This window comes from Geospiza fortis, unplaced genomic scaffold (assembly GCF_000277835.1).
Source record: "Geospiza fortis unplaced genomic scaffold, GeoFor_1.0 scaffold173, whole genome shotgun sequence".
Classification (NCBI taxonomy): domain Eukaryota; kingdom Metazoa; phylum Chordata; class Aves; order Passeriformes; family Thraupidae; genus Geospiza; species Geospiza fortis.
In genome coordinates this window covers 558,951-570,976 of record NW_005054334.1, presented here as the reverse complement: position 1 = coordinate 570,976, position 12,026 = coordinate 558,951, and the positions used below count along the sequence as shown (strand labels likewise).

The following is a 12,026-nucleotide window of genomic DNA, read 5'->3' as shown; positions in this document are numbered from 1 at the left end:
TGCTTTCTTGCCGCGGGGCACGATGGGTGCTGCAGTCCGTGCCCACAGCGCCCCGGGCTGCCGCTGGGAAGCGCGGCGGTAGCGCGCTCTCGGGACGCGCGGCCGCACAGGGTACTGCCCGGCGCTTCCCTCCCTCTTCCTTAGGCTTGGCCGCTTGTGTGCTCTCTGCGATCTGCCCTGTGCACACCGTGTCGGTCACAAGGCGAAGGACTGCCACAGCCGGGGCTGGCTGCTTTTTCTTAAGCTTTCAGGCTTGAGTTTTTGAGCTCCCATCGCGGGCGAAGTCTGTGAGTGTTCCCTGAAGCGGGGCTTCGCCACAGCGTCTGGCAGCAAAACCAGTCTCAAGTCTAACCCGCCAGAGCAATGGTGGTACACGAAAATTTTGCGTTTCGTTCAGGAGGTGGCAGGAGGGGAAGGTGCATTGACAGAGCCAGGCAAAGGTGAACCGTGTCTCTATAAAGGTTTTGCAAGACCGCATGTTTAAACCACTCTGAGCACATGCACAGCATTTCCAAACTCAAGGTGACCTGTAATTGAAATTCATTGTCCAGATAGCAGAAAACGATATATTGAAGTTAACAAAACCCACTCCCCAAACATGTTCATACAGAGCTGTGGCCGGTCTCTCCTCAAAATCTTTATTCCTTCAGTTCAGGAATCCGTGAGAAAGAGAAACCTTTAATCTCACAAATGACTGGTTCCATAGCAGAAAACACCGGGGAGGTTGCACCTGCAGATGGACAGAGCCCAGAGGTGGTCAGATGTGACGGTGCCTGTCTGCAGTGTTTAAGATGCAGACCCAAACCAGAACCTGAATTTCCTCCTTAGGGGTTTCTTGCCATAAGAACTGAAATATAAATCCAGAACAGCACAGTCATCGGACTGCAAGGAGTAACAAAATCCAGTCATCCAGTGTGCAGCCGTTAATTCTGAGTCTGGTCCATCTATATACTAACAGAGCTTTGGAGAGAAACCCAATGAAAAGAGTCTTTTGCTTGTTAGATTTACAACTCTATAAAAAAGTATAAGCCTGCTTAGATTTACTTCACAGCACGGGAAAACACTCATTTTATTTGCACATAGTCAATTTTTTTTAATTGCAAAACCTGAAAAATAAAGATTAGGAAACTGTTACTGCCCTTTAAAGGCACATTGGTATTCATCATGAACGTGTTTTAGTTTCCACCTTATGTAGTATACGAAGGATTAGGATTTCAATGAAAGAGATGGACAGAATAAATTGCATCCTCTACCAAAGAACTGCCAGACCTTTTCAGATGGGTGCATACCACGAGCCCTTCCCATGTTAGTCAGCTTTATCTAAACCTTCCAAAGCAATGTCTGCCCCTGAATTTCATGGGTTTCAGGGTCAGTCACAACAGAATTGTGGGGCTGGGGAGGTCAGAGGCCATTTTTGTCAAAGGGTAGTGACCTTTGCAGCAAGAGGTAGCCTGACAAAAACAGGATTCATGCTACTGAATGGAGTTCTCACTGCTCTTCTCCCGCTGAGTCTTTTTTCTACCTGGTAATGAAAAATCTTGAAGAATTGTAGTGGATTTTTATAGGCATACATACATATATACATTTGTGTGTGTGTGTAGATCTGTTTAAAAATTTTAAATGTGTTATATCAGTTATGCTGTAATGTATAATATTAGTTTCTGTTCTACTGTATATATTATATATCTATCATTTTCATATGTCTTAGCCTGTGAAAAAGATCACATCTTTATAAAAATGTGTATTTGTTGTTAGAAAAAAAGATAATGTAAGCAAGAAATAAAAAAAAAAAAGAGAGGAAAAGGGAAAAGAGAAAAAAAAATAGAAAGAGGAGGAGAGATAGGAAAGAAAGAAGAAAATAGGAAAAAATAACAGAAGAGAAACTGCAATTGAGACTGAATATTTCAGAATGTGGTGTAAAAGTTTCATCAGCAATGTTTGCATAGTCACATATTTGCTTCATATGCACATAAATGCATGGCTAGGCAAGAAAACCCAACTTTTAGTTTCCATGGTCAAGGAAAATAATTAAATAACAACCCACAGACTCTGAATCAGGAGGTTTGACAGTTTGTACTGGGATGATTTAAGACATTCTTGCCCCTCACCAGACATTCTACCCAGAGGTTATGGTGCTCTCTCCAGGCTGCTGCACTCCCCAGGCTGGTGCACAGCCTGTGACCTGAAAGCTGACATGGTTTGTGCTGCTGTGGTGGGGTCTGAGCTGCAGGGGCCCAGGATCAGTCCTGCTTTACTTCGCAGCTCTTCTCATGCAGGAGGTGGCCTCTGTTCCACCATTTTATACACTGCCCCCCATGAATGTCTACTTTAAATTTCAAAGCCCTCATCAGGAAGCAGTTAAATGATAGTTGGAAGTGCGCACTCCTGAGGAATCAACACAAGTTTTTCAATTCATTTTTAAAAAAAGAGAAAAAAAAGAAATAATATGGAGGCTTTTTTTGCACAAGACTTTCCAAGCCCTGTTTGACTGATGATGTTCTTGGCTCTTTTTTATAAGCAGCTTTGTGGTGCTGCTGTTGGTCAGAATTTCCTCTCCCAAGACGCCCAGGATATTGCAGCTCTCCATTCAGAAATGTTTTATTATTTCTGGGTCTCACACTGTGTCCGATATCCCTCCTCCTTCCTGAACAGTCTGCCTGAGCTCTTTGGGGTAACAAAGTTGACCCCATAAGTGTTGAAGGATGTGGAATATTTGTATGCTAAAATAGGCTCATTTTCTCCTCTTTTTCAGTCAGTGGGGATTAGGCTTCTTTGCGTTTAAAAATTTACTATAAAAAAGAGCAGAAGTGCTTCTGGTTTCCCTTGAGTGGTACTTAGGCTCGCCACCATACTGATCCTTCCAAAGATCCAGCCTTGAGTTACTGGTCAGTTCTACCCACAGATATCTCAACAAGGTATCTGGTCCTTGGAGAGACCTCGGCAGGTCATGATCACCAGTCCATCAGGCAAGTGGAGGTGCATCACCCATTTGCCATGAATTGTACCTGTTCTCAAGTCCTTCCTTGAATAAAAGCATGATGACGTCTAACATTTTTTGAAGGTCTGGAGCTTGTAGAAATTTTTGTATTTAAGTAAATTTAACTGGAATCTATTTATTTTCAAGAACTTTATTTGGGTGTGAAAATCCCTCATATACCTTGCACAACTGTACAAATAACACTTATGTCCATTTTAGACATAAACATGGTTATTGTCACACTGGGTGCTATCAAAGATTTCATTTACAAAACAACTACTAAAATGCCTGTTGTCATATTTCCATTTATTTATTTCTTACCCATAGGGTAATAGGTCCACCATAATTGCTTGGTGCATTTTATAATACAGAAGAAAAAGCTATGTTAATAAAAACTAACAAAAACTCACAAATAGCTACAAATCTGAAGGAAAATGTCTAAGAAAAATTCTCCCCAAAATACAATACATTTTTCCACACATACACAGTACAGAATAACTTCAAAGGCACAGCTTTGAATTTTGCTTTTATAGACGTATAGAGAATTATCACCACGTGAAGGAATTGAGAGAACAGTTTCATATCTGACAATAGATAATTAAGCAAATAATCATGTTTGCATTGTCATTTTCTTTATATAATTGCTTCATATCATCATATTTAACATACGTGGCTCTGAATCCAAAATCTTCCCAGTCCCAAGTCCCTTCTTACCTTGTCATTACTAACCAGAGAAGTTAGATTTTTCCAGATTGTGCAAACTCAACACAAATACATATATAATAAGAACAACAGTCAACTTAAGGCAGTGTATAATTCAATGCTACATGTCTTTTCTTCTCTTTTGTAAAGATCAGACTTACTAGATCAACAGAAAGGTGCATCAATGTACAAAGTTAGGTGTAAACTAAAACCTACAGCAACACATGTCCTTTTAAGGAACCAGATAGAAGAATTGATATGAGTAAGTGATGACTTGGCAGAATGGTTTTTAAGGAATGCATTAAGAGCTTAAAAGAACAGATGACGGAGTTTTGCTGAGGGCAAATTTCCTGTCTTTAATTCAAATTATAAATAGCTCCTGTTTCAGTACATTTTTTGTAAGACTCATTAATGTTTGTCAATAAGAGAGGGGGTAAAACTGGCTCACTCAAACTTAGAGCACACAGGGTTCTCCCAGAATTAAAAAAGGCACCGATCGGCCCAAAAAGTGGTCTAGAACAGCACAAAAGTATTTTTCAGCTACAGGAGCATTCGGTCATAGTGGTCTGCAATCTGCCCATGTTAGGAACTATATTTATCTGCCCAGGATATTTTCCATTTTCACCTTCCTTGAAGAACGTCCACAAAAAGTCCCACATGGCATGAAGCTTTTGTAACTCTTGTAAGTGTGTGGGCTCAGCTGATACCAGTCATCTTTATTTAGCCCAACCTGTAGTGGCTTCCCCATTGATGTATGCAAAGCCTGGAAAGTGTTGCATGTGCTCGTACTCAGAATTCCTGCGTGTTGTCAAGGGCGCATACATGTCACTGGAATTGCCGTATCTCGTGGAGTGCATGGAGGAGCTTGTGTAGCAGGAGTTGGCAGCTGGGACCTCTGGCCAGCGTGGAGTCACTGGTGTGGTATGCAGCCTGGGAGTACTGCTCATCAAACAGGGCTCCATTCTTGATGTTGGGCCACTGAAGGGGTACTAGAATTAAAAAAAAAAAAGAAATCAAAGAATCATCTGCCACATACTTCATTTGAAAATAAGGGCTGGTGGTGTCACAATTCTGTGTTTAGAAAAGCCAAAATCGTATGAATTAACGGCTATCCAACAACAAGGTACCATACTGAAGGTGAAATATCAGATAACCAGTGTCTGCTGTAAACCAAAGTTGCAGGGAAAGTCTTGCAAAATAGTCACTGATTTTAAATACTGAATTAATGTATTGAAGTGCTAGGTATATCTGGAAAATAGGAGAAAAATAGATTTAATTAATTTATCTTTTTTCTCCCACTTTTACTCAAAAACTTGCTATTTACTAAGAATCAGAAAATAAAATGTCCTAACTCTTCCTCACTCAAGTGAGTTTTGAGGGAGAGGAGCAAAAGAATCTTTATTTCTGGGAAAGTGCCTTCCCTTTAAAGTGTTCACAAGACATCCTGACAGTTTCTTCAGGAAAACAGTGTGGTCTAGCCCCAGAACCAGCAGCTAATTGGAGAACTTATGGAAAGAGGCAGGCAGGAGGAGAATCTTTCTAGTTCCCAGCTGTTCACAGTGACACTTGGAAACTAGAAATCAAAGTTTGACAGATGGCTTCCACTAAGGAAGGACAAGATAGGAAGGAAAACAGAACAGCTTTTGCCCTCTGTAGTTACAGACTGCAACAGGAAGTAAATTGTGCTTATGAGGGGTTGCTTAGCATGTATTTATCTTATTGCCTGTCCTGCAGAAGCAGATCATCTGTGTGCTGTCTGAGGAACAGCTCTCCCTGTTTTGTCCCCGTTATCCATGCGCATCACAGAGATGGTGAGGATCCCTGTTACTCTTGGCCAGCCATATATCTTCAAAGCTTCTATATTTTACATCTTTATACCTTTTCTGCAAAAAAGTGTCACATTTAACATTTCCGTATCTTGGGTTGTTTGACACTCTGGTATTTCTTTAACTAGAAGGCTCTCACCAAAGCAGGACTATCACTTCTGATACTTAAAAACCTTGCAAGCGGCATGCCAAAGCTTTCTACTGCTGCAAAACCCCTCATGTTTTGGAGGCTTATGGAGAGAACAGCTGGAGTAGGTGCTCCTAGGAGGGGAGGTAGCAGAGATTCCCAAGGGGTCTCATTACATTACGCCACTGTGGATGGGCCTGGGGTTAATCAGTTGCATAAGCAGCTGTTACATAAGCCCAAGGCAATTGCAGCAATGTCTCCGTGAGGACTTTATGCTGTCTCCCTTCAGAGCACAGCCAGGAAGGCAGGCCAGCCTTAACAAACCTATTTGAACAGTTCACAAGCCTCAGGCAGCTCAGAGCCACATGCTGGCCACTCCTAACTAGAGAGGAGAAAAAGACTTTTTGACCAACATACTGTAGTTAACGATTTAGCACATCCCTGAGTGTCCCGGGAACACAGGCCAGTAGGCAGACGAGAGGGAAGACATCAAAGGTGTTATCTAGCCTGTACTTCCCATCACCACACAGGCTGGATCTACCTGTGCCATCACAGCTGCTGAAATGGGGCGTTAAACTGCAGCACCACCCTGGAACATTGACATTTCAACACTGTTCTGCTAATCCAGCTGCCAGAATAAGCTGTCCTGGCAACACTGACAACAGGTTTCTACAACATCATCTAAATTTCCAAATTCACCCCACAGAAAGTTTTTTCAGTAGGAAAATTCAGCAGAGCTTACATATTGAGCAGAAAAAGCCTTATATTCCTTTGAAGGAGAACCAAGTCTTCAGACTTGTTGGCTTTCCAAAAGCTTTCATTGAAGATGAGAACTTCCAAAGACCATTAACAATGAAACTCAAGCTTTGAAGCAATATGTGGCCCAAGCTAAAAACTTTCTTCCTTGTCTTCAGTAGTGTTTTACTTGATACCAGTTATGGTGGACTTTGCCTTTATTACCCATTGATCTATACATGAAATCACTGTAGATTCTTGTACTAAAAAGTGTACTTATAACAGGGTTACCCTAGACTTCTGCCATAATACACCAGTGATTCTCTCTTGTCTTTTTCACAATGAGATAATTGAGCTATTCTGTTGTTAACCATAACAGAAGCCTTTGCCATCCTGTCTCAGTGCAATTTTCCTTTGAGGTTTTGAAACAAAGTTGTGACTTCTAACAGGGGAATTACGTGCTTTCATATCCCTTACAAATGCCAAGAGAAATCAGTCTTCAGCCAGGATAATTTGCTATTTGAAAATTTGTAGACTGCAAAAACATTTACCTATCATCAAGAAGAAGAGAATGAACTCTGAGAATATTGTGGTGGATGCCCTTGTTGTGCACAGCAATATGTGGGGAAGCCACATGATGTCTTTTTGGTCGTTTGGAACCACAAAACTTGTGCCAGTGAGTGAATGAATTCTTGGCTCCCAGAATGAACTTCAGGATGCACCAAAAAAGAAGGATTTTCCTCCTCCAATATGCAGCCCAGAGGCCATGCTTAGGCTTACTGAGATGGCAGGGGAATGGCTCTGCATGAGGGGACAGGATACAGTGTGCTGCTTTTCCTTTTCATCGAGCACACCCAGTGCAGCTGTGTTTATGAATGTGTCATGAATGTAAAAAGAATAATTGCTTGAAAATAACATGGACTCTAAATATCCAGTATTTTACAATAAATTCTGTTATGACTGAATGCAAGATGGAAAGTTTTGTACCGGTAGGTCAGCTAATCGCAAATGACTCAGTGGCTTCTTTTTTCCTTCAGTGAAGAGACTATTGAAAGACAATATTTTTAAAGTACTCGTTGGCCCCTGCCTGACTATTAACTCACCCAATGAAGCGTCTATTCAGCCTTGTTGGAGTGTCCAAAGCAGAGCCATCTGGGCGGATGCCTGCCCATGCTGCCTGAATCACCTTTCACAGTCTACATCCGGTTAATGAAGAGTGCTTAAGCTGAACTCAAAACACTGGGGCCTAGTGATCTTTGCCAGATATAAAAGCGACATTTGTTGGAGGACTCTTGACAGGAAATTACCATTTTCTGGGTTGACTCACACTTGTTACTACTGCTGCCATTAGACCTAGACAAGAAGCCCTTTAAGCCTGTGAGACTTTGAGCAGATTATTGTTAAGGCCGTGCCCACAAAAGTAAAATTAATTCTATTTATTTTAGTATTATTTTAGAAAATGCAACATTAAATATGTCTTCCCATGAAGTGAAGGCTGAGGTTCTACAGTGAAAGGATGGAGAATAATCTCTTTATCCTTATTTTCAATTCACCAACCAATTATAAATGTAAGTGAAAAGTTTCAATGTCCAAACAGCAAAATATTTTCCTTATGAATGTGGCTCTGACTTTACATTGTATTAGCTCCCACTTTGCTGGATGCTGTAAATTAACATTGCATGTTAGCCACTACTTCAGGACTTGCAAGTAACACATTCCAGAAACTACTGAATTGTGGACAGCTGGCTATAAATTAACTTCATAAAAATATGCTTAAATCTTATAAAATGGCATAATTGATACTATTGATTAAAGGCATCTTTATCACCCTAAATTTACCCTTTTCTCCACAAATTGAACCTTACTGAATCTGTTAATTAAGCCAAGTGAAACTTTGAAGTCCACCTAAGGGATTTTGGTACTTTTGGGAGTGGCATTTGGAGCCTTAGGAAAATGCTATTTGTAATTATCTCAAACTAAGACATCTGTTTCCTGTTGCATTCAATACATAATTACTTCAATTACATGCTAACAGTCTCAAGGCCCTTATGAAGGCATACAGTTGGGGAACAATGACTCTTGCTGCATGGGTGGGATTTGGGCAGTATTTCTGTCTTTCTGTCATTACCAGCTGTTTGATGACAGAGTGGTTATTGGGGAGGGTGTTATTCTTACTGCACTGGTATAGTCATGAGTTTATAATGTGTATAAGCTGGAAGATTAAGAACTTTTCCCCTTCTGTTGTTTCCCAAAGTAGATGAGCCAGAACAACATGAATGGACACTGAAGCATGGGCTCTGTCTGAGAGAGGATTTCTTTGGCTCGCCCATTGTCACAAAAAAAGTTACTACTGTTTTCCAGTACTGCTTCTAGAAAATCCTGCTGCAGAGGTATATGAAGCGAAGACATGGTTTAGTGGAATTGTGGCATGCAGTATTTTACAGAAAAACTGAGTCGTGCTGCATGCTGCACCCTGGGAAGTTTTATGAGACCATTGCACTCCACCGAGCAGTTCAGGAGAGTTAGAGTAATAACACTGCTTAAATTTCCTTCAACTATGGCCCAAACACTGTTTTCTGGGCCTCTGAGAGGTGCAGACCTGATCTGCTGCTGAACAGCAGACTGTACTGCTGCAGCATTTTCCAGAGTGATGAGTTCGGCTGCCCACACCATGGAAGTAAATTATGATCTTCATAAATGCAGCTTAAAGCAGCAAAAAACAAACAAACAAACAAACAGATTCATTCTTGTCTTTAAGATAGGAGCAGCATGGTACAAAAGGAGAAATGTTGCTGTGCTGCTTCTATGGCTGTCACCTGAGATGGACTGTTCAGAGATGGTTGTTCCATTTTGGAAGCGGTAAAGGAGAAAAGCTGAAATGAGGCTGAGTTTAGTGTGGCATCAAGGAGGGATTCTCAGATCTAGGTGGTTAATGTGGCAGCTTCTTGGCTGAGCCCTTCTACCTACTCTGAGAGTTAGGTTTGCACAGAAAGGCTGGAGGGGAGCTCCAGCTCCATCAGGTTCCCTGCTTGGCACAACTGAGAGAACAGAACATTCACAGCCCTGCAGTCCTTGGATAACTCCAGTGCACAGAGCACCTGTCACAACAGAAACTAAAGAGATGATAACGCTAAATTCTGCAATTCTGGGAGGAGGTGAGGAAGGAGTGAGGCAGATCTATAATGTCTTGAATGGTGAGAGAAGATAAACAGGGAATGAATATTCACTATTCCTCATCACCCAAAAAACCCTAGGGCACCCAATGCAGTAACAAGAGAATGAGTGTTTCATGCAATGCCTGACAAAGTCCATATGTACAAAAAAGCTCAAAGGGTAATGGAGAGTGGTTTGCTAACAAAAACATCATTCCAACTGCTGCTTCCTACTCAGGATATCCCTAGGTTAGCTCCTGTCAAAGGTGAAAGGACTACCTTCTACTTACCCTACATCTAAGACATTTCCTCCACACACCTGTTTCTGGTCGTTGCTAGAGATAAGACCTGGATAACTGAACCTACAGTGTGGTTCACTACAGCTACACATTAGGATACTTACAGTTAAAGATGTGCATCTTTATATGTTACCAGATTCGTTAAAATGTGTACTACTGCAGATTATTCTAATTATTAGTAGGTTTATTCTTCCTACTAAAAGTGTTAGCATTGAAATTTACAAAGAAAGATTACTGAAGCATGAATTAGTTTGTATCTAAGTAAAAGGTAGAACTATGTGAATTGAAATACTTTGGATAGCCTGAAAGACGATTAAGACCTGTCCAGCCAGGGTGAATGTTGCAGATAAAAGCTGTGCTCAGAAGCCAGTCAAGCCTACACTGTGACTTTGTGAAGGTGTTGTAACTCTCTGCTAAACTCAACATAGGTTGATGAGACCTCTCAGAGCCTTTAGGCAAGAGTTGTTGCGTATCTTCAACCCTGGCACCTGGTACATAAACCACAGAAGCAGAAGAAATAAAGAACCGATGAAATAAAGTCTCTGTATAGATGTGTTTATGTACACACACACACACACACAAAATAATCCCCTTCTATATGATGGTGGAGTAGCACCAGAATATTGTATGCAATCCTGCACTATGACTTAGAGAATTAGATAGTAACAGATCAATCTGTAGATCATTTTTCATTTGTCTGCCAGGCTCTTGGCCAGTAAGCCAAGTCAAGAAATGAGCAATCAGGCCTGGAATTACAAGTAAGGAATTGTTCTGAGAATTACTCACAGATGGTGAGGGAAGAAGAAAAAATTGGGATTAAGACCAAGGTTTGAACAGACTGTTCCTGTCATCAAAAAGAGTCTTAACCATCAGTAGAAATTAGTCAGCCTATACTGCCATACCTCCACCTGCACTTTTTGAGATCTGTAAAGCAATATTGAATAATAAATATTAAAATAGTAAATAGTAAAATATCTACATCTGTGTGACTTCTTCCCCAGCACAGCCTCACTCTCAAGATTCCAATGACAAAATCAAAATTCTCAAAGTAGCTGATAAAACCTGGAGTGTGTCACTCTCTTCCATAGAAAGAGGTTGGATATGATGTTCTTTAAGACCAAAATAGTTATTAATAGCTGCAGCTTAAACCCCACCACAACTACATGCCACCTGCTTTGGCTCAGATCCTTGTCTGGGACAAGGGCTCTCCCTGAATTCATGTTTGTAGAGAATTTACCACACACACAGATCTTTTTTTTTTCCTCATAGGAGTTAATCCCTAGACACTGTCCTAAAGAGCATGGTAGAATAGTTGCTAAAGTTGAGCCAAAGTTCTATATTTGGCCAGAATGTAGACTATAACAAAGAGTTCTTTTGAAAGTTATGGTCAAAGCCTCCTCTTCCCAGCTGATTATACTCCCACAGCTCTGCACATTGCAGCCCCTTTGGTTTCAAGTATAGTGGCAGCTGTTGATATATTCATTGTAAATTTGGCTTCCTGTATTTTGATTTTGCAACATCATGAGTCCTACTGCAACTCCTTTCAACATGTTCCCCTCACAAAGACCATTAGAAAAGGAGCAGTTCCCTAACATCTTATTAGGGACATCTTATGAACTTTTTTTTTTTGTTAAAAGTAGATAAGAAAGGACTTATCACAGCTAACTTAGCTAACTTAGCTTTAAAAACACTGTCAGCAAATTTTATATCAAACTGTTAAGTACTTTGAAATAATTTTTCAAAAGTAAGATTCCAGTTTGTAACTCCTCTCAATACAGAACAAGCACATTGATATGCTTTGTTTTTTTGGCTGTGTTCTGCTGTGCAATTCCATCTCAGTTTATAAGCAGAATGAGAAAGAACATGCCACATAGAAATTGAAATAATTTTCCTTTAAAGTGTGATCATTAAAGCATAGCTGTTCTTCATATGTGTTCAGGACAGTTCAAAGACTAGCAAGAGAGAAAAAAATGATCTGACATCTGCACTTGTAGGGACAGCCTACTACAGTGTGAAAGATATTTGCCTGAGTTCGATGTTTGCTACTGCTTGCATACAGCATGTTAACCAAGATATGAGTAAACTAAAAATGCGTTGATCTTGATTTGATTTACTTGTTTCTTGCGATAACAGGGTAAGACCTATATTGACAAATGGAGGAAAACAAACCTGTCCCAGGACACTGCACTTCAATGTTCATTCACTTTC

At 40.6% G+C, this 12,026-nt stretch overlaps 1 protein-coding gene across 1 annotated transcript in view; it reads right to left on the bottom strand.

The window, feature by feature from the left end:
- Positions 1 to 3,116: 3,116 nt before the first annotated feature.
- The window catches only part of RFX4 (regulatory factor X4), an 88,021-nt gene continuing 79,111 nt past the window's right edge, over positions 3,117 to 12,026 (bottom strand). The window contains exon 18 of the mRNA XM_014307339.2: positions 3,117 to 4,668. Coding sequence (XP_014162814.2) covers positions 4,396 to 4,668 — 273 coding nt within the window. The 3' untranslated portion in view covers positions 3,117 to 4,395. The remainder of the gene's footprint in view (positions 4,669 to 12,026) is intronic.